The 23,898-nt window shown below is 39.1% G+C and overlaps 1 protein-coding gene across 14 annotated transcripts in view; it reads right to left on the bottom strand.

Annotated features, from left to right (window-relative positions):
* Window positions 1-23,898, bottom strand: part of NMD3 (NMD3 ribosome export adaptor) — a 288,544-nt gene that overhangs the window by 167,598 nt on the left and 97,048 nt on the right. For 4 of the 14 annotated variants that reach the window (XR_014077002.1, XM_081570730.1, XM_081570731.1 and 1 more), the window contains one exon: window positions 21,894-22,665. Coding sequence is in view for 2 of the 14 variants with exons in the window: in XM_081570730.1 (XP_081426856.1) it covers window positions 22,595-22,665 (71 nt within the window). In the remaining 12 variants the exon portion in view is untranslated. Of the gene's footprint in view, window positions 1-16,757; window positions 16,850-19,412; window positions 19,786-20,519; window positions 20,661-21,893; window positions 22,666-23,898 lie in introns of those variants that run through there. The other 10 variants (XR_014076994.1, XR_014076995.1, XR_014077004.1 and 7 more) reach the window with 8 other exon arrangements.

The following is a 23,898-nucleotide window of genomic DNA, read 5'->3' as shown; positions in this document are numbered from 1 at the left end:
AGGCTAATTACAATATTGGTTTTTGCCATACATTGACATGAATCAGCCATGGGTTTACATGTTTTCCCCATCCTGAACCCCCCTCCCACCATCCTCCCCATCCCAGCACACTCTTGGAACGATTCCTGACTTTGAAAAGGTACAACTCATGAGTCACAACATTTAGGAGGGCAGCAGAACAAGTCTCCACCTGAAGTCATCTAACATCAGTGTCCACAATCAAATGGCCCTAAAAGTCACAGCAAACCCAGTGTGCCCATTTGCATCAGTTCAGTTCAGTCCAGTCGCTCAGTCGTGTCTGACTCTTTGCAACCCCATGGACTGCAGCACGCCACGCCTTCCTGTCCATCACCAGCTCCTGGAGTTTACTCAGCTCATGTCCATTAAGTCGGTTATGCCATCTAACCATTTCATCCTCTGTCGTCCCCTTTCCTCCAGCCTTCAATCTTTCCCAGCATCAGGGTCTTTTTCAATGAGTCAGTTCTTCACATCAGGTGGCCAAAGGATTGGAGATTCAACTTCAACATCAGTCCTTCCAATGAATATTCAGGACTGATTTCCTTTAGGATGGACTGCTTGGATCTGCTTGCAGTCCAAGGGCCTCTCAAGAGTCTTCTCCAACACCCAGTTCAAAAGCATCAATTCTTCGATGCTCAGCTTTCTTTATAGTCCAACTCTCACATCCATACATGACCACTGGAAAAACCATAGCCTTGACTAGATGGACCTTTGTTGGCAAAATAATGTCTCTGCTTTTTAATATGCTGTCTAGGTTGGTCATAACTTTTCTTCCAAGGAATAAGCATCTTTTAATTTCATGGCTGCAGTCACCATCTGCAGTGATTTTGGAGCCCCAAAACATAAAGTCTGCCACTGTTTCCACTGTTTTACTATCTATTTGCCATGAAGTGATGGGACCGGATGCTATGATCTTAGTTTTCTGAATGTTGAGCTTTAAGCCAGCTTTTTCACTCTCCTCTTTCACTTTTATCAAGAGGCTTTTTAGTTCTTCTTCACTTTCTGCCATAAGGGTGGTGTCATCTGCATATCTGAGGTTATTGATATTTCTCCTGGCAATCTTGATTCCAGCTTGTGCTTCCTCCAGTCCAAAATTTCTCATGATGTACTCTGTATATAAGCTAAATAATCAGGATGACAATATACAGCCTTGACATACTCCTTTCCCTATTTGGAACCAATCTGTTGCTCCATGTCCAGTTCTAACTGTTGGTTCCCGACCTACATGTAGATTTCTCAAGAGGCAGGTCAGGTGGTCTGGTATTCCCAACTCTTTCAGAATTTTCCACAGTTTGTTGTGATCCACACAAAGGCTTTGGCATAGTCAATAAAGCAGAAATAGATGTTTTTCTGGAACTGTCTTGATCTTTCAATAATCCAACGGATGTTGGAAATTTGATATCTGGTTCCTCTGCTTTTTCTAAATCCAGCTTGAACATCTGGAAGTTCATGCTTCACATATTGTTGAAGCCTGGCTTGGAGAATTTTGAGCATTACTTTACTAGCGTGTGAGATGAGTACAATTGTGCGGTAGTTTGAGCAATCTTTGGCATTGCCTTTCTTTGGGATTGGAATGAAAACTGATCTTTTCCAGTCCTGTGGCCACTGCTGAGTTTTCCAAATTTGCTGGCATATGGAGCACAGCATTTTCACAACATCATCTTTTAGGATTTGAAATAGCTCAACTGCAATTCCATCACCTCCACTAGCTTTATTCATAATGATGCTTCCTAAGGCCCACTTAACTTCACATTCCCAGATGTCTGGCTCTAGTTGAGTGATCACACCATCATGATTATCTGGGTTGTGAAGATCTTTTTTGTACGGTTCTTCTGTGTATTCTTGCCACCTCTTCTTAATATCTTCTGCTTCTCTTAGGTCCATGCCATTTCTGTCCTTGATTGAGCCCACCTTTGCATGAAATATTCCCTTGGTATCTCTAATTTTCTTGAAGAGATCTCTAGTCTTTCCCATTCTGTTGTTTTCCTCTATTTCTTTGCACTGATCACTGAGGAAGGCTTTCTTATCACTCCCTGCTATTCTTTGGAACTCTGCATTCAAATGGGTATATCTTTCCTTTTTTCCTTTGCTTTTCGCTTCTCTTCTTTTCACAGCGATTTGTAAGGCCTCCTCAGACAGTCATTTTGCTTTTTTGCATTTCTCTTTCTTGGGGATGGTCTTGCTCCCTGTCCCCTATACAATGTCACGAACCTCCGTCCATAGTTCATCAGGCACTCAATCAGATCTAGTCCCCTAAATCTATTTCTCACTTCCACTGTATAATCGTAAGGGATTTGCATACTCCTCTGCAAACTGGAACATTTTTCATGAAGATGTCATGGCCTTTCCTCTGTTAATTTGTTTAGCAAAGCTTTTGTTCACAGGAAAAAGTTGAACTGGAGCATCACCCTATTTGAATGATCACTAGTTCCCATACTAGTATATTTTCTTTCCTGTAGCAGTTTTTCATAATGTGTGATATGATTTATTTAATGTGAATTCTCCCTTCAGACAATAGTGCCAAGAGGGCAGGAATTGTGACTACTTTTGTCCACTATTGTATCATCATCACCTGAAATGCTATCTGTCACCAAGGAGGCCTCAGTAAATGTTTGCTGAAGAGTTAATATCCCCTCAAAAAGTCATGAGGACTGTAAGAGAAATATATATATGAAGTACCCATTGCAGTGCCTGGTAAATGAATCAATGTTTTTTGAGTCGAGTGAACAAGTGGAGATTTTACTGCACTCGTTCTTCGTGCCCACTCTGGTTACCTTCCTATTTTACAACTTCCTTTCATTACACACTTTTCAAATGAGTGCTCAATGGTTCTATTTCCTCTCTAGTTACTGTCCAGCTTCTGCCCTTTCCATTTCACCGAAATAATCCCCTCAAATCTATTTCAGATCCAAACAATTGGCTAACTCTCTCCTCCTTGAAACTCTCTCTTGGTGACTGTGACACCACTACAGACTCTTCAACTTTTCCAGTACTTTCTTTGTTTCTATCACTGACTCTCAACTTTCTCCTGTTCTCTCAGTGAGAGTATCAATGGGACTCATACCTTGATCACTTGCCTTTTTTTTTTTTAATTAAAATTGGACTCATTCAATCTCAGATATCACTTACTACTTCTTGCTAATGACTCAAAAAATTTCACATCTTTCCTATTTTGCCTGAGCTACTAATATAATCCTATACTCCCCAAACTTCGGGGAAATTGTACCTCCTTTGTGCTCCTAGAATCTTTTCATCCTCCCTACAAACACAGCATGTACGTCTGTCTCTACCGATTCCCTAAGGATAAGCCCCATATCACAAGTTTGTTTTAATCCTCAACACCTCACATGAAATCCTAGCACAAAGCAAGTAATCGTTTGTTGAATGAATGAATGTTGATAAAACTATAATTAAAACATTTCCATCTGAATCTCTTTCAATTTCTCAAACTTTACATCAAAATGATATCCTTTTCCCCTAAATTGCTTTGCTTCCTGAATTTCCTGTCGTCAGTGGTAGTGGTATCTACCCATCTGAGCCTGAAAGCTTCACGTCGTCTGTGACTCCTCTCTGTTTCCCTCATATCTCATATTCATCAAATCTTAATGTTCCCTATGATATTCTATGCCATATCCATTCTCCATCCCCACTATCAACACGCAAACCTAGCATAGTCTCAGATCCCATCCGGGTTATTACAACAGCCTCCCTATTCCCAAACATGGAAAGGCTCTCTATTATTTGCAGCAGATTGTACTCTAATATCCTTGACCTGCTTTTCAGGAATCTCCATCATCCAACCCCCCTTCTTTCCCTACTACTGCTTACTGATCCAACCTCAGGTCAACATCCACTGACCACTCTAGGTAGGCTGCCCCTGTCACTGACCACCCCAGGGTGGTTCGTTGTCTCTATGAAATCTTTTCCTTCTCTACCATCTGTGGAATTCTGCCCACAACTTAAGACTGAGATAGAATAATTTATTTTTTAACAGCTTAATGGAGATTACCTTTGATAGATAATTATATATATATATTTAAGATGTATAAATTGATGTATTAATACTCAAATAATTTTGTGTGCAGGAAACTTACACTGACCATTCCAGTCCCTAACCCCTTCTCGTCCAACAGTGCTTAAATCCTGTACCAGGATCTCATTCAGGGCTTCATTTAAGGTTTTGCCCTGATTTCTCAGTGTTCACCTTGTTTCTTCAAAGACATTGTGAGCTAATAAGTTCAATAGAGGACAGTGGCTATGTTCTGAGTTCTCAGCAAGTGGTAAGTAGACACTTGATGATTGATTAATTTTATTAGATTTAGATACAACTGTGACTCATTTAAAAGATGAGATACAGTCCCTAAAAGCAGATTACCACAGCTAACTGGGAGAATCAAAACTCATTTTGTCTTCCTGTAAAGTTGGAAATGAGTTTTCAACAGAAAAAATTGCATGCTCAGAATTTTAAAAAATAACATTCAAAAAACAACACAATTTTTAAATCACACTTGCCGAGGAATAGCAAGATATTTTTATGGAGAATGAAAAAGGGAATACAAAATAAAATCAGTAAAATTCCTCAATGCAAACTACAATATACTGATGTTCTCAGAGAACTTTATCCTGTCAACTTCAACGATCCTCTAAAGTTAGGCCTAAAGATTTCAACTGTTTCTTCCCTTTTCAAGAAGAGAGAATCTCTGTCCTTTTTTTTCTTCCTTTATTTTTTAAAAACTTTCTATTTTGAAATAATTCAAAAATTTCTAAAATAGTACAGTTTCCATATAACTTTTACTTACTGTCTTCTGATGTTAACATGTTGTATAACCTTAGCACAAGTATCAAAACCAGGAAATTAATATACCAATATTCAGTCAATACAATTGACTGAACTATAGATCTTATTTGAATTTCTCCAGTATTTCTCTTAATGTCCTTTTGCTGTTCCAGGATCAATTCAGGATCCCACATTGCGTTTGACTGTCTCCCTAATCACCTCCAACTTGTGACAATTTCTCAGTCTTTCCTTGTCTTTTATGACCTTTAAACAGTAGTAGACAGGTATTTTGTAGAATATCACTCAATTTGGGTTTAAGTGATGCTATCTCATGATTAAAGAGAAGTTTATACCTTTTTTGACAAGATACCTGCAAAAGTGATCTTGTGTAATTCTCAGTGCATTATATAAAGAGGCAGGAAATACAATTATGTCTCAGTACCAGTGACATTGACCTTGACCATTTGGTTACTATGGCATCTGTTGGATTTCTTCATTGCAAATTACTGTTACAAGTTATCATTTTTCCCTAGGGAGAGACAATTTTGAGATTTTGCTAATATCCTGTTTAGAAATAGCTTTCAACCACTGATTTTATCCATCAGTGGATCTTGCCTGCAATAATTATTACTGTGGTATTTGCCTATTGGTGGGTTGTATTTTCCTCATTCCTTCTATATTTATTATTAGAATTCAGTAAAGAGGAACGCTTCCTAATATAATATTGATTTATGCTCCTCAGCGGATGTCTAGTATGGATAGCACAGCCCTGAGAGCCTTAGAGAGCCTAGTCTAGTAATAGCTCTGCTCTAATAAGATTTATCAACTTGGGAATGTGTCTGTTATATACTTTCAAGCCAAAGAAAGTAGCCTAAAGGATGTTTTTTAGAAAAAAGAAGAAGAGGAGGAGAGGAGAAAGGGAAAGAGGAAAAGGAGAGAGGGAGGAAAAAAAGGTAAATTAACTTTTTGTGTCCTTTTCTTAACTACCAGGAACTTCGAAAACAAGGAGCATTTTAAAGGGACATTTTCAATGAGATATTCTCATATTGAATTGCAAGGAACGATCTAGAAACAAAAACACATTTCTGGCACTCGTGCCTCCTGGATGAGTTACACAGAAGGATAATACATTTCTGAGGTTATTACATACCAGTACAATCACCATTATGACTTTCCCTCTCATCTTTTAGAATGAGTATATCTTGAAACAGGAAAAAGGGGGCTCAAGCCACAGTACAAACTAGCAGAGTGGTAACTGTCTCCAATCTTGATGACCATTGTACCCCATGCAGGAAAGTATTAACGGAACATAGTGCACAGTGATTCTCAAACTGGGAAATGCTCACTTATACTAGAGTGAGGGGGTAGGGGTTGGAGGGAATGGTATCCACAAATATTTTGAGATTATTATAATTATTCTCATATGATTGAAACTATTGAAAAAAATAACATAGGTATATTCCAGGTCAATCAGGATTGACCCAATCTGTGTCACTCAGTACCAACAGCAGATACCAGTGCTCATAATTTTGCACTGTGGTTTATAATCAGGTTATTATTAATTGATCATTTGAAGGGATAGCATTTAACTTCTATGTGCTAATAGGCATAACTGAATGCATTTGAGCTGGCATGTCCTAACATCCAAATGACAACATTCTATGTCTGATATTATACTTAGGTGATTTATGTTAACCAATTACAAAGATAAATCTTGAGTTTAAAGTGATACTCAAAATTGAAAGACATTCTCATGGACTAAAACTCTATTTCTTAAGTAATTTAATAAACTGAGATTTTGCTATATATCATGAAAATTACAGTATGCAAAACATACTCTACTGAAGCAGTCTAATGATGAAAGAATTGAGGCAGACCTAGTATGGAAATGAGGCACCAAAGTCAACTGGAGGCCAAATTACCTCATTTTGTGCAGTCTAAAAGCTTAACAATAGTTTGAGGAGGGAAATATTTATTGGAGAGTTGTATCACTCTATACACATTAATCCAGATTAGTAATATAATCATTAGTACCATCTAGGAAGAAAGTGTATGTAGCCCTCTGATCTAATTAGCTGGCAAAAGTTCACTATCAGAACATGTAATTGTAGAAATACATGTAAAATGTTTTTGTTAATAGTCCTTCCTATTATTAAACTGAACCATTGACAATTTACAGGCTTCACAGGTGGTGCTAGTAGTAAAGAACCTGTCTAACAATACAGGAGACATAAGAGAAAAAGGTTCAATCTCTGGTGGGGAAGATCCCCGGAGGAGGGCATGTCAGCTCACTCCAGTATTTTTGTCTGGAGAATTGCATGGACAGAGGAGCCTGGGGGGCTATAGTCCATAGGGTCACAAAGAGTTGGCAACAACTCAAGCGACTTAGCAATTTTAATTTTAATTCAAGTATGTTAAACTGAATTACATTAACATTGATAGCTTAATTTTTATTTTGAAATTTTGTTGGTTCTTAATTTATTCTGGTTTTATAGTTGTGTACCACCTAGAAGCACAAGGAATTTTATACCTAATTATGTAGCTATATGTATTTAAGCCACAGAATAATAACATAATTCAAGTCACTATGGTAGGCAGGGGTCCAAAGAGGAAAAAAAAGACCAGAGTAGTAAGTTGAACAAATTATAAACAAAATGATCTTATTTTTGTAAAATAAAATAGCTATGTAGGTGCTTATAAATATGCAACTTTGAAAATATATAGAAAAAAGGAGTCTGGAAGGAGACATACTCTACCATTAACAGTGAAAACTCCTGAGGAGCAACATGTTTTGAGGGACAGAGATAAAATTGAACTTTTGAATCTATCATTTCTGTACTGTTCCCATTTAATACAAATAAATTCATCTAACTGAGTAGAAAATACTTTAAGTGAATGCATAAATATCAATAAAAGGGATCAGCAAATTAAGGAAATGGTAAAAAAAAAAAAAAAGCATAGACCTTCACTTTAGAAAATATGGGACTAAACTTTAATTCTCATGTTTCTTCTGAGCTATGGGATTTGGGGCAAGTCATCTAATTTCTCTAAATCTCAATTTTCCTACTCTGCAAGATAGCACTGATACTAGGCATGGGACTATTGTGAAGATTAAATAAAATATGCAATGTGCTCAGTATACCGCCTGGCCCATAGGAGATGCCCAATAGATAAAAGCCACATTTTTTTACTGTATCAATTATTACTACTAATATTAATTACAGCTGTTTTATGAGATTAGGTTGACTCTGAAGTAGCCAAATGGGCTACCTGGCCCATGCCACAATTCTTTGTTTCTGCTGGACATTAGTTACTTGCCTCTTCAGGTCCACTCCTCTGACTTTTCCACCTGCTCAGAACCTTAGAAAGGCTGACCCTTATGAAGGCATCTATGGACTCCCATGCCTTCCAGCTTCCAACAGGTGCAACCAGTGGGTGCACTGGCAGGAAATTAGGAGGTGGGGTAAGAGGAAAGTCTGGTATTTATCCTGTATTCATTCTCACAGCTCCCTCCTTACCAGGGAGCTAGCAGTTGGATTTCTCCTCTACCAATTCCCACATCTTCTGTCTCTAGCTCTCCCCTGGCTCTGATAAGCCCTCACTCCCACTGCCTCTTCAGCCTAGGGTGGCCAGGTCTTCCCAAGTTATCTAGTCCAGGCTTCTGCACTATCCTTGGTGTTTTTCCTAACTCCATAAATGTTCCTTTTCTTATATTATTTTTCAAATTACGCTGTTGGAGTGTAGCATCTGTTTCTTCCCAGATACCTTTATATTCACTGTTCCATAGTTTGATCCATGAGATAACCTAGCACAACCCAGACAACTTCACTGCAGGAAACTCCCAGTGGAAATTTCTGCAAATCTCATCAGACCAGCCATGTACATAGGCAAGAGGGCAGTTCTTACTTTGTGCCATTTCAGTGGAATGGAAAAAAATCCCTCTCCTCCTGGTCTGAAATTCCACTGCTGTAACAACTATAGTTTGCTCACTAACTGATAATTACAAAAGATGAAAGTTTTCTAATTACAGGTTGTAATTCCAAACCACCCATTCACAATTTGTCTGTAGAGGCAAAGGATGAAATCTTGGAAATGTACATTTCTCATTCTAATTTTCAAGTTTTTTCTCTACATGTGAGTTGCCCTTTAGTGCAGTCAGTTCACCTTGGGTCAGTGAGAATCAGCCTCTTGACAAAAACAGTAGCTAAACAGTAACTGGACCACTGGCCCTCCCTTTTCTACGCTTTCATCCTGCACCAAAAGTGTCACTTCCCTGTTCAAAAACCTACAGTGGATTCACATTTTATTAAACAATTACTGCCATAGAACTAACTAAGTGTTGGGTACTGGTCTAGACAATTTATAATTTACTAGATTTACTCATTTAATCTTTATAATCTTCCTGTGATACCCATTTGTTTTAGATAAGGAAACTGAGCCACAGAGATAGTAGATAAGTTCCCCCAAGTTCCATAGCCAGTAAATGCTAGTTAGTAGAACTGATCTTCAGATCCAAATAGACTGCCTCCATACTCTGTAGTTTTAACCTCATCTCCCTAAAGCTTGTTTGTCCAAGAAACTAGTGCATACTTCTTACTAGATTTTTAGGTTTCTCTACAACATGGCCCCAACTAGCTCTCCCTTATTATCTCACATCATCTACTTAGTATCCATTTATCCAACAAAAAATCAATTGGACCCTATGTGAAGATGCAGCCTAGAGTGCACAAGTGCTATATCGCTTCAGTCATATCTGACTCTTTGCGATCCCATAGACCGTAACCTGCCAAGCTCTTCTGTCCATGGAATTCTCCAGGCAAGAACACTGGGGTGGGTTGCTGTGCCCTCTTCCCAACCCAGGCATCGAACCTGCATCTCCTATGGCTCCTGCATTGCAGGCAGAGCAGCCTAGAGGAATGAGAGATGTTAAAAAAGAATTCATCAAATTAAATAAGTTATGGCAGCCTCCAACAATGGAATGCTATATAGCAGAGAAAATGAACAAGCTACAGCCATAGGCAACAGTATGGCCCAGCTAAGATTGAGGCAGCCAATGCTGGTGCAGCACCAGCAGTTTCAACTAAAGGTAAAGGTACTCCAGGAAAGTGCTAGAGAACATGGCCTGTATGGGACAGGTGCTGCTTCCAGTGTATCCTGAGCCATCCCAGCCCCCCAGACCCAGGATCCCCCAGGGTGAGATGGCTTTCTCTACTTTCTTGCTTTGCCTATTGCCTGTTCTAGCAGTTAAGTGCATTACTTGTTGATCTTGCAGCTCATTCATTCCTCCTGAAGGAAAAAAACACCAAAAGGGTAGCATGATGCATCTTAAAAGAAAAGGTTACGCCTAGTAAATGAAATCAACAATGAAGTCCTGTATCTTTTTAAAGTAGTCTATGACAGATGTCGGCATTCAACCCTATCCTGCACATATGCCTGTATTATGGCTCATGTAATAAACCTAATGAGGGAATTTCCTGGCAGTCCAGTGGTAGGACTCCATGCTCCCACTCCCAAGGGCCTGGGTTCAATCCCTGGTCTGGGAATTAAGATTTGGCAAACTGCGGCAGCACAGCCAGAAAAAATTAAAAAATTAAATAAATCTAGTGAATCGACAGAAGATAAATTAGTTCCATCACTATCAAAGAAGACAGCAGTATTAATGATGATGAATTAGGATCAAACGTTTTTGTATGCTGCAAAATCTTATGACAATATTTTCTATTCTTTGTGAATCCAAAATTTGTGATAAGGTAATCTAGATTATTACTGCTGGTTAAATAATTATTTTTCCCAGTTTTACTGAGATGTAATTGATATAGAACAGTGTATATGTTTAAGGTGTACAGCATAATGGTTTGACTTACATATACTGTGAAATGAACATAATAAATTTATGTGGGACCCATAATCTTATATAGATAGTTTTTTAAAAAGCAAAAAAATTTTTTTCTGGTGATGAGACTTCTTAGGATTTACTCTGTTAATAATTTTCATATATATACATACATATATATATATATATATATCAGACAGTAGTGTTAGCTATAGTCGTCATGTCATACATTACATCCCTTGTACTTACTTATATATATACCAAAAGTTTGTACCTCTTGACCTCCTTCTTTCAGTTCTACCTATTCCCCCACCTCTACCTCTGGTAACCATAAATATAATCTCTTTTTCTATGAGTTTGTTTTGTTTTAAGATTTCACATATGACTAAAATCATATTCATATTTGTCAATCTCCATCTGACTTGTTTCACTTGGGATAATGCCTAAGGTCCATCCTTGTTGCTGCAAATAGCAGGATTTTCTTGTTTTTTTTCTTAATGGTTGAGTAATATTCTATTACATGTATACCATAACTTCTTTATCTATTCATTCATTGATGAGCACTTAGACTGTTTCCATGTCTTAGAAGTTATAAATAATGCTGCAAAGAAAATATGGAGATGGCAATGGCAGCCCACTCCAGTCCTCTTGCCTGGAAAATCCTATGGACAGAGGAGCCTGGTAGGCTGCAGTCCATGGGGTCGCTATAAGTCAGACACGACTGAGCAACTTCACTTTCACTTTCCCTTTCATGCATTGGAGAAGGAAATGGCAACCCACTCCAGTGTTCTTGCCTGGAGAATCCCAGGGACGGGGGAGCCTGGTGGGCTGCCGTCTATGGGGTTGCACAGAGTTGGACAGGACTGAAGCAACTTAGCAGCAGCAGCAGCAGCTAAGAAAATAAGAGTGAAGTTATCATTTCTAGTTAGTTATTTTCTTTCCTTTGGATATATTCCTAGAAGTGCAATTGTTGGATCATGTGGTAGTTATATTTGTAATTTTCTGAAGAACTTCCATATAGTTTTCCATAATGGCTGTACCAGTTTACAATCCCACCAACAATAGTGCACAAGGGTTCCCTTTTCTCCAGATCCTCACAAGCATTTGGTATCTCTTCTCTTTTTGATGATGGTCACCCTAAAACTGAACTTCCATATAGTTTTCCATAATGGCTGTACCAGTTTACAATCCCACCAACAATAGTGCAAAAGGGTTCCCTGTTCTCCAGATCCTCACAAGCATTTGGTATCTCTTCTCTTTTTGATGATGGGCATGAGGTAATATTTCACTGTGATTTTGATTTGCATTTCCCTTATGGCTAATGGGTTTCCCAAGTGGCGCTAGTGGTCAAGAACCTGCCTGACAACTCAGGAGACATAAGAGACATGGGTTCAACTCCTGGGTTGGGAAGGTCCCCTAGAGAAGGGAATGGCAACTTGCTCCAATATTCTTGCCTGGAAAATTCCATGGACAAAAAATTCCATGGCGGGTTACAATCCATGAGGTCTCAGAGTCGGACACAACTAAAGCAACTTAGCACACATGCAATGGCTAATAACATTGAGCATCTTTTCATGCACTTGTTGGCCATTCCTATATTTTCTTTGAAAAGAAATGTCTATTAAATCGTTTTCCCATTTTTTGAGTTGGACTGTTTGTTTTGCTATTGAGTTATATGAGTTTTTTATATACATTTTTTATGCTAACCATCCTCTTGAATATATGGTTTACAAGTATTTTTTCCCACTCTGAGAGTTGTCTCTTCACTTTATTGATTGTTTCTTTTGCTGTGTAAATAATTATTTATGCTCATTTATTTTCTTGCTACACTGCTATTCATGTTTCATACTTTGGCAACCAATCATGTATGTATAAACTAAGTCTCAGTTAAGTCTTAAAAGAATGAATGTTTCTTTTAACAATAAAGCCAATACTTCTGATTTTAATTAATTAATGAAATCTAAATTTTTAGATTTTAGAATATATCCAAACTACTGTTTTGAATACCAATATTCCCAATATAATATACACATTAGAAAAATCCCTCACAAAAGTGTATATAAGATGGTAGCATAGGAAGATCCTGACTTATCTCCTCCCACAAACACAACATAACCTATGACTACATAGAGAACAACTGGATGAACAGAGCTTCCACAACAAAAGGCAAAAGAACCACACTGAGTTTGAGAGGAGAGGCAGAGATATAAGGCCTTACCAAGAAAAAAATGCACATCCCAGTCACAGTGATCCACAATTAAGAGAGATCACAAAGGTACAGATCTTTTCCCTGAGGAATGAGAGATCTGAGCTCCACATTAGCCCCTCAATCCTACACAGGAGAAATGAACCCCTAGAATACCTGACTTTGAAAATCAATGAAAAATATAGCAAAGAAAACTGGACGGTGCCATTTTGGAATTCTCTTTAATCTGTTAGCATCATTGGGCATGCCCACTGAGAGTCCTGCTCATCCCTACAGCTCAGCTGGGCCTCACATTTGGGGAAAGGCAGGCAATAGCCCAGCCCACCAGCACACCACAGCAGCTGTGGCCCCACCACAACAGGAAGGGTGACATAGATCACATAAGGAGCATCTCTTGAGCTCCTGGCTCTGGTGGACCAGTGGGATTGCACTTCTGAACTCCACAGGACAACTCCTAAATAAGGCCACTCCTTCAAGACAAATCAAATAGCTGATTTACCTAATACACAGAAACAAGCACAGAGCTGTAGGCAAAACGAGGAGAAAGAGGAATATGTTCCAATCCAAGAACAAAATAAAACCCCAGAAAAAGAACTAAACAAAATGAAGATAAACAATCTCCTTGATAAAAAGTTCAAAGTAATGGTTATAAAGGTGCTAACTGAACTCAGAAGAAGAATGGATGAACATAGTGAGAACTTCAACAAAGAGATAGAAAATACAAGAAAATATCAAATGTAAGTTATAACAGAACTGAAAAAAATACCCTAAAGGAGTTCAACAGCAGATTGGACAAGGCAGAAAAATAAATTGGCAAGCTGGAAGACAAAACAACTGAACTCACCCAGACAGAGAAGGGAAATGAAAAAATAATTTCAAAAATGAAGATACCTCAAGAGACCTCTGGGACAAAATCAGTAGAATAAAATTCACATTAAAGAGATCCCAGAAGAAGAGAGCAAGGAAGGACTAGAAAACTTACTTGAAGAAATGCTGGCTGAAATCTTCTCTAGTCTGGAGAAGGAAACAGACATTCAGGACCAGGAATCCCAGAGAGTTCTGAATAAGATAAGCCCAGAAACACACACCTGACACATTATAATTAATATGGTAAAAGTTAAAGATAAAGAGAGAATTCTAAAAGCAGTAAGGGAAAATAACTTGTTATGTACAAGGGAACCCCCATAAGGCTATCAGTGGTTTTCTCGGCATAAACCTTAAAGTCCAGGAGATGGTGGGATTATATATTCAAAATACGGAAAGAAAAAGCTGCCAGCCAGAAGTACTGTATTTGTCAAAGCCATCCTTCAGAAATGAAGGAACATAAAGACTTTCCCAGACAAACAAAAGCTAAGAGAGTTCACCACCAATTGAGTTCACCACCTTATTGAAATGGCAGTAAGAAATACTGAAAGGAGTTCTTCCAGGTAAAATAAGACGATGCTAATTAGTAACATGAAAATATACAACACACTCTTCAACTATGTACAAAAATAAACTCAAAAATAACTAGACTTAAGTGAAAGATTGAAACCACAAAAATTCTAGAAGAAAACATAGGCAGTTAGCTCTTTGACATTAGTTTTAGCATTTGGCTATATCTCCTCAGATAAGGGCAACAAAAGCAAAAACAAACAAATGGGATTACACCAAACTAACAAGTTTTTTCACAGCAAAGGAAACCATTAACAAAGTGGCAAGGCAACCTATCAAACGAGAGATATATATGCAAGTGATCTATTCAATAAGGGGTTGATATCCAAATATATATAAAGAATTCATAAAACTCAATACCAAAAAAAAAAAATCAACAACCCAATTAAACGGTAAGCAGAGCATCTGAACAGACATTTTTCCAAGGGAGGCATACAGATGGCCAACAGACATATATAATATGCCAGTAACACTACAGGTCTTCAATAAATATTAACAATTGCTAAACAAATGAACATATAAATTGTGTAAAAGCAAAGGACACAGTACAAGACAGCAAAAGGAGGTGGGGTGTACTTGAGTTTGGCTTCTCTAAGAAAACATGCCCAGGATGGCCAAGCAGACAAGAGGAGAAGCGAGACCCAAGAGCAGGAGGAGGCGCACATGTGAAGATGCAGAGCTGGGACCAACTTGCTCACTGAAAGATCGACTGAGACTAGTGGGTCTGAAATGACAGAGCAGGGAACTGCAGAACCCACACTCCCGAACATGTTTCTGCCTCATGCCAGTCTCTCCCTAGCAGGCAATCCTCTAACATTCTGTCTGACATTCAAGACTCATCACCAATCCCAACCTTCTTAAGAAATCTCTCCTGACAACTCCAACCAAGAACTAGGTGCAGTAGTGTCGGGCGAGGTCATTGAAAAGACATGATCCTTGAGCTGAACCCAGGGAATCAGAGGCTCCTTACCCCCTCTCTGTCCTTGGAATGTACACTCTACCTACCACTCCCACTGTGGGAGCTGTTCTAAGGGCACAGCCTTGAGAAAGCATGGAATCCTTGGGACAGTCTGGACAGAGGACGCGACTGAACCCAGTTTAGGCCTCTATGTAAACTTTTCAGATTCTAGCAGGTGGGTGCAGAAATCCACTTTTTAAAAAACATATATTTATTTATTTGGCTGTGCTGGGTCTTAGTTGTGGCATGTAGGATATAGTTCCCTGACTAGGGATTGAACCCAGGCTGCCTGCATTGGGAGTGTTAGCCACTGGACCATCAGGGAAGTCCCCAGAAATCTTATCATGCTGCTGCGCAAAACAAACCTCTTAAGGAAGTTCCCTTGCTTATTAAACCCACCACCTACTAATCTGGAATGATTTGCCTCTTTCTTGGGTCTCTCTCTGCTCTCTGTGTATGGTGGTCAGTTTCTGATTATACCCAGGAAGCTCCCGAGGAGACTGCAAGCCTACAATTGGCAAGTCAGGTAGGAGACTGAAGAAATGGACTTTGAAAAAGAGGCGTCCACGGGGGAAATCCTGAGTTGACCATCAATTTCTGTGTGAGGATGGGTGGACTGTAAGTCAGATGCTTGTGGACTGCCACATGAGTATGGGGATGCCTGGAAAATGCCAGTTGGCATTTTGGGTTTGAGAAACTGCACAGAGCACACTGCACCAAAGAAGGAAAATGAAGGGCTGCTGCAATGGGCTGGATTCTACTGTGGGCCATGCTTAGTCGCTCAGTCATGTCCGACTCTTTGTGATCCCATGGACTGTTAGCCCACCAGGCTCCTCTGTCCATGGAGTGGGTTGCCATGTCTTCCAGGGGATCTTCCCAATGCAGGGGTTGAACCCAGGTCTCCCACATTGCAGGCGATTTCTTTACCAACTGAGCCACCAGGGAAGCCTAAAAGTGAAAGTGTTTGTTGCTCAGTCTTGTCTGACTCTTTGCAAGTCCATGGACTGTAGCTCACCAGGCTCCTCTGTCCATGGGATTCTCCAGGCAAGAATACTGGAGTGGGTTGCCATTCCCTTCTCCAGGGGTTCTTCCTGACCCAGGAATCAAACAGATTCTTTAAGAATCTGCCTGCAATGCAGGAGACCCAGGCTCGACCCTGGACATCAAAGCCCCATTGGCGGCCGGAGCTTGAGTTAAAAAGTTGGAAGAAAAGCTGAGGTTAGAGAAAGACGTGAAACTGTTCATTACTATCAGGTTTTGGGCCACCAGACAAGATGGGAGGGTAGGACAATAAGTTTGAGACCTTAGCATACCATTTTGCAAAGATAGGACACAAGTTGTCATGGACAGGTCCAAGTGCTTGTGATAAAGCCTGATTAGGACACTAAGAGGTGGAATCCCTGGGAATGTGAAGGGAATAAAGAGAATGCTACGGTGATTGATGAGGAAGCAGATGAAACACTTGATGCCATCCAATTACAAAGGGAAATTTTAAATAGCAATTACCTCAAAACCCTAGGAGAAGACTCACATTTTTTTCTCTGTCCTTTGAAGTTGTAAATTTTTATCAAGTCTTTGAAATATAAACACCCTGGGAGATAACCAAAACACTGCTCACAGAGACTGAAAAAAACAAAAAAGACAGGGAAAGAGGCTTTTTAAACTACAGACTGTTGTAGAAGTTCCTTTGCCCAAAAATCTAGTCCACAGCCTCCATAAGATCAAAAATATCAATAAAAAGCTCTAGCCATATGAGCGGATACCTGACTCATAGCTAAAGACTTGAGATAAAAGCCATGAAGTTTCTGTTTTTGTCTGTATGTTTATGTAAGTCTATAGATGTATGTTTGTGTATGTGTGATCTTTTCCTACCTGCAGAGGGTATTACCAAAATTGTTTGTAAAAGAGCTAAAGTCTTTCACAAAATTACTAGAAATGACAAGGGTGAAAGAGAATGACTGTATATGAAAAAAAGCTTTAAAAAATAGAATGTGGGGTTTTTAAATAAAGAAAGGTATGAAGATCATTGTTTATTTGTTTTGACAAAGAAAAAAAGAAAGTAATTTTATCCTAAAAAAATGATTGTTTCAAGACTGAAAAAAAGATACAGCAAAACCTGGAACGGATATAGAAAGTTGTAGGTTTGTAGAAAAAAATATTGAGAAAGAAGCTTTGTGTATAGTCAAGCTAAAATTGAAATAGATATATTTAAAAATACAACAGTTATCAAAGTATAATACAAAATTAGAATTTGATTTTCTCCCTGTTAAAAGGACAAAGTTTGCTCTAGTAAGGAATTATGAACAAAGTTTTTTCTTTACCTTAAAGTAATCTGTCTAGAAAACAAAGATTTTGTATTTTGTTTTTATCAGGTCTTTGATTACTTAAGAAAATTGAGACTCCTCTATTAAAGAAGCTAAGTGCTTTACAACTATATAATTTTTGATATATGTTAAACGTCATGGGAACCATTGTCAAATTTAAGAAGGGGTGAAAGATTTTCTTTAGGTTATACTTGTATGAAATTCCTCAAAATCTGATATGTCCTGGTATAATGTTATCAGTCATAACTTTAAAATGTATGTGACAGAAATAACCAAATTCTCTTGATAATTGCATTATAATGCATTATAATGAACTCTAATCAGACCTTTAACTTGGTCATTTTTCGTCTTTTGTCATTAGCAGGCAGTTATTGTTTTACTCTGATGCTGTGACAAAAGTGTTCCTGCAAAAGTGCTTATCCTCAAAAAGATTTGTGGAAAAGATTTTGAAACCTACAGGTTTCTGATAACTAAGATCAATTTGCCTTCACTTAGGAGCAGCGACAATGGACCTTTCAAGTGTTTCCTCAGGGTTACCTGCGCAGTCCCAAACTATGTCATGTGATGGTGGCCAAGACCTGTCCCTGTTCTCCTCCTCCCCCACATCAGTAACATGGCCCATTACAATGATGATATACTGTCTTGTTTTGTTTGATGATAATATCACACTAACATGTGAAGACTTGCCTCTGTTGCAGACACTTTACAGGCTTTGCTACAACATCTGCAAGGGAGAAGATGGGAGTGAACTCACAGAAAAGTCAAGGCCCAGGCACCACCATAAAGTTTTGACGGGAGTTGTTTAGTAGGGTAAGACCTGTGTTGTCCCAGAAGCTGTGTTTGATAAGATGCAAGCCTGTGCAACCCCTAATGTGAAAAAGATGCCAGTCTTCCTAAGAATTTTATGCTTTTAGAGCACTTTTCTTCCATACCTAGCACAGTGTTAAAGAAAGGGCACATGTGGGACCAGAGGTCAGAGCAGCAAGCCACCTGTGAGAAGGTAAAAATACTAGTGAAGCCAATTAAAGCTCTGGGCACATCCCAAGCAGAGCTACCCTTTGGGTTGGATATGTCTGTGACTCCAGAAGGTATGGGTATGACAGAGAAAGCAGAGGGAGAGAGTGCCCCTCTGATTGTGGTCCCAGCTCTGGACAATGGAAAGCAAGCAGAGGTGATTCATGAGTGGGCCCCTGTGGGTCAGGATATGTGGAAGGACATTTGGGTTTGCCCCAGAGGCAGTCCTCACTATTTTCCGCGTACTGGCTCATAAGGCACTGACACCCCCTGGCAATACAGAAGTTGATGCTCCAGCTCAGATATGAGCCTAGCAACTGATCCTTTAATAGTTACAGTGAATTTGGGTGTGTAAAAGGGGTAGCCACCATAGTGCTTGGGTAGGACGGCATGTTGCCAAGGATACCAAATTGCCCTTGAAGTACAGTGACTTGCTTAATGCAGTAACAGCATGTCCTGTGTGCTCTAAACAATGCCCAAGGCAACATTATGGATGATCAGACCCATCTAACACAGTTCTCAACTGGGAAGGGATTGGCAAATTGATTATAATGGCCCCCTCCCTACAAGTGAGGGCTCAAAACATGTCTTGGTTTGTGTGTACACTCTGTGTGGTTTAACCTAAGCTATGCAAACCAGGCTACTACTGTTAGGGGATTAGAGAAGCTGAGGACCATGTATGGACACCCTCCTAGAATAGGCAGTGATCTGGGGGTCACATTTCAAAGGGCTTATGTGTAAGACTAGGCAAAAGAACATGACATTAAATAGAGGTTACATCTCCCCTACAATATGCAAGACAATAGGGCTGGTAGAAACCAAAAATGGAATATGAAGACAACACATTAAATTACTATCAAATAATTACTATTGACAGAGTGAACTAAGATACTCTCTCAGGCTTTGAGACATTTGAATGATCAACCAGTAGGGCCTGTTGCCCTATTTGCCTGCTTAGGGATCCCTGCTAAGGCACCCCGTACTGTAAAGTTATGGAAATGGTGGGGAAAAAACCATTGTCCAAGCTCTCACCATGGATCAACCTGTTATGTTGCTGAGAACACCAAGCCCCATCACTCCTGGGAATTATCTCCTGGAATTTGCAATGGGATATCTCACCCAGATCAGAGACTTTGCACCCCTGGGTGAAAGGGAATTATTCAATCTCCTCTGGGATCCCATTGTCCTGCTGCAAGCTGGACCTGTTGAAACACATGGCACCTGGAATGGAACACACAGTATTGAAAGAGGGGAGAAGGTGGGGGTCCTGATCTAGTATATCTCACCCCCAGTCTATCTCCTCATGCCTGAGAGTGCTGCCTACCCAGTCAGTGTGTATGCTGTGCACAAGCAGGCCAGCTTCCTAAAGCTGTCAACTCCTGTCTCTTCAGGGCTAGGTGGGCATGTTCTGTTTTCTACTGGTTCAATCATGTTCTGTTTCCCACTGGTACACACATAGAAGCCCTTACTAAATTCACCCAGCAATGCTTCAGTGATAGCCAGCAAGGCCTATCTTTACTAAATACCAAAAGTTCTCTAATAATGAGAAAAGTTGTCCTCCAATTTAAGACACTGGTGGGTAAGTGGGAAAATCTACTCATCTTATGGCCACCCAAGACAAGCAATGTAGATTTATTCCCTTCCTTATTAAACTTGTCACCTACCAAACTGGAGTGATCTGCCTCTTCCTTGAGTCTCTCCCTACCCTCTGTGTGTGGGAGCCAATTTTCGATTACACCCAGGAAACTCCCAAGGAAGTTGTGAACCAAAATATGCACTTGTGTTACTTCCCTCTGACTGCTCCATGACAACCTGCACTTCTTCCCTAATACTGTCCTATTCTACTTTGTGTTGCAATTATGTTTGCCTTTACCTAATTTTCCTTATAGATAACAAGCTACTTAAAGACAAGGAATTTGTCTTATTCATCTTTGTAGAAATCTTGTTCCATTTACCTTACAAATACTGTACATCAGGAACTGAGTTGGAGTGTTGGCATAATCTGACAAATGTGGGATGTAGAGGAATGGTGTGATGCATTGTGCATATGAGTAGAGAGGAGGGATACAGACCATATCAGCCAGGAACACCTTTGTCTGCAAGTAACACAAAAGATGAACAACCATAAATTGAACAATGAAGAATTTATTTTTCTCAAATAACCAAAACTAGGCAACTACCAGCAATTGGTTAGCTACTCAGCTACACCAAAAAGTCAAAACTCCTGCTATATTTTTGTTCAATATTCTTCACAGATTGGCTTTTGCTCCCATGGCTATCTCCCCATGGGTACAAGGTAGCTTTTGCATATCCAGAAAACTTGTTGATTTCAAAGAAAGAAGAAAGGGGGAACGGTCAAGGGCCAAGCCAACCATGCCTGTCATCTTTTATAGGGAAATAAAATAGTCCCTGGCTCATCAGCATCCTCTACCTACATCTCATTGGTCAAAACTAGATTGCATGGCTAGAAACAAGGGAAGCTGAGAAATACAGGAATGTGATTAAAATTTTTGGCATAGGCCTAGATATATGCACTTTGCCACTGTAAAAAACTCCAGAGTCTCACTGAAAAGAAAGAAAACAGGAATGTCTCTTGGAATAATAGACATATTATTTCAGTCTCAGGAGTAATCTGCACCCCAAGATAAGATCACAGGTACAAAAGTTAAACTGGGCGTCTTAAACCCAAAGCCTATGAGTGAGTAAATGAGCAAAATAGGAAGGAGATTTTTGTACAGGACTATATTGCATACCTATGAATCCCTAGGATATTTTCACTTCTACAAGGAAATATGCTTTCTACCATTGTTCCTGGACATATGGCATCTTGGTCTGCCACATTCTTTTGACACAGATGAGGTCACAGGACATATTCTAACATTCTATTAATTCTACCATCAGACAAATAACCATCACAGGGATAGATGGATGACAGTTGACATTCAGCCTCAATGTCTGGAGGAAATAAAAGGGTGAGGGGGAAATGGACAATGGGGAGGTAGCTCTGTCCCAAATGAGCAGCCACTATTCAGTTCTACTCAGTGATGGCTACTATGGTGGTATGCTATCAGATTTTTCAAGAGAAATATGGGTTTGCATGTGAAATATCCTGATCAAATGTTAATAATGAATGTAGGAAGTTTCAAATATAATGAAGGCTACATGTTTTGTCCCCTCTGAGAGAAATTTCCAAGAATGAGAGCTCTCACTGAAGGCCAAGCTCAGCCACCCCCTGGATCCACTGCAGATCCCAGCATTTCCCCTAGGCACATTCCTTTCCCACCTCCCAATTTCTAAGATGTTTCCATCAACACTGACAAACCAAATCATTTTAAATGAGGACACTTTTTATTCTAAAGCTGGAGTTCATTTTTAAGAGCAACTTCTATTACCGTTGGAAAGTTCTTTTCAATTTTTTACTAAATGTTAGATCATGTACCTTTAACCTTTAGTAAGAATTTCTAAAATTTTATAGCATCAGGTTTAAAAAACAAAACCAGGTATTTCTGGTCATCATAAAGAGCAAATATTGATGCACTTCGTGGTGAGATGACTGCTTTTTTGTTAAGTCTTTCCTTTATTTGTTTTCACTTGGAAAGTGCTGTTTGCTTTAGAAGTAAGACTAAAGATCTGTTTCCAGCTCAAGAAAATGCTGGACTTCTTTACTTTCTCAAATTTTCCAAAGTAAAACTTTAATAAATAAAACTCTGGCTTGTCATCAAGTATTTTGATTTTTCTTTTCTCTTCTATTGCTTCCAGTTTTCCCATTTCACTCTGGCCCTAGGCCTTTCAGTTAGCCTATAACAAAACCAAAAGTAATTTGACAACGACTATCCTAGCTTCACAATGTAATATTCTTGGTGACTTACGTTACTGTAACATGGTAGCCAAGGCAACCATGCCCCAATCTTAAATCTAATCCTGTTTTTCTCTCATTGTGATAGAAGTACACCTTTCAAACTTTGCTGTCTGACCTTAGTACATGCATCTTGTATCTGCATTTCTCGAATTGGACCACTGTATGGCTTTCTCACCAGGTTCCTAATACTCCTTTTCCTCTGTGAAATCCTTTGGATTTTTCTATGTCCTTTTCTCCTTCTCCTAGATATAAAAAAAGAAAAACAGTAAAGTAACTAAAGGTAAAATACATTTTTTCAACACATGGTTCTTCCAGTTATACATAACATCCATCTGCACAAAATTAACTTCAGGGACTCTCTCCATATAAGTTATATGTATTTGTAGTTTATACAGTTCTTTAAATGATCTGCAAATGATCAGAGGTCAGTTTTTTAAATGATCCTCATTTTTCTTTCGTACTTATAAGCATAATATACACCACCTTCCCACGTTTATCTAATAGTTATTGCTCCTTGAATTTCTTAATTTTACCATCACAGTGATTAGGTTCACTATGGCAAAAGGCATTAATTTTCCTTAAACATGAAACAGATATAAACCGAAATTTGCCAAATATCTTTATTTACAAATTATGTTATTTGTAATTCTAAAAAACATTTATCATCACTTCTAAAATAAAAATGTGTGGGCTTCCCAGATAGCTCAGTGGATAAAGATTCCACTTGCAATGCAGGAGACACGGGTTCAATCCCTGGGTCAGGAAGATCCTCTGGAGGAAGGCATGGCAGCACACTCCAGTATTCTTGCCTGGAGAATCCTATGGACAGAGGAGCCTGGCAGGCTACATAGGGTCACAAAGAGTCAGACACAACTGAAGAAACTGAGCATGTATGCATAATAAAAATATGTAATCATGCTAATTTAAAGAAAAATGAGCAGAAGTCAAAAGTCTTTTAGAATCGGGATAAGATAATTATTATCCCAGAGCATAAAGTCTGGCTTGAAGTTTTCTGGCATGCAAAGGAAAAGAAAACCGGAAAATGATGCAAAACTCCAATCATGTAATCAAATAAAGTACATGAGTTCTTCCTTCAATAAGCAAATCCACTTAATAAATATTTGTGGAAGACTTACAATGCCTCAGACACCATGCTTGCTGAGTGGATAAAAGATAGATGATATAAAAATGACTTGAAGAGCCCATCATCCAGTAGGGTAGACAGGCATAATGATGACAATGGAATGAATTAAATTGAGCGATTGAAATATGTACAGGATGTTACAGGAGCACTTTCTGGAGTCAGGATATTCCCTCTCCTGAAGGAGAAGTAGGTGACTGTGTAGGACTGAATCTACAGTCATAGACTGGATACCCAAACTACAGGACAACACACGCACAGAGAATATGTGGGATTCCAAGTGAGAAAACCAATGTAGTTTGTATTAAATAAACACAATCAATTTGGGTAAAAT

This window comes from Giraffa tippelskirchi, chromosome 2 (assembly GCF_054371585.1).
Source record: "Giraffa tippelskirchi isolate mGirTip1 chromosome 2, T2T-mGirTip1v1.2.pri, whole genome shotgun sequence".
Classification (NCBI taxonomy): Eukaryota; Metazoa; Chordata; class Mammalia; order Artiodactyla; family Giraffidae; genus Giraffa; species Giraffa tippelskirchi.
This window is presented reverse-complemented; position numbering and strand designations above follow the sequence as displayed.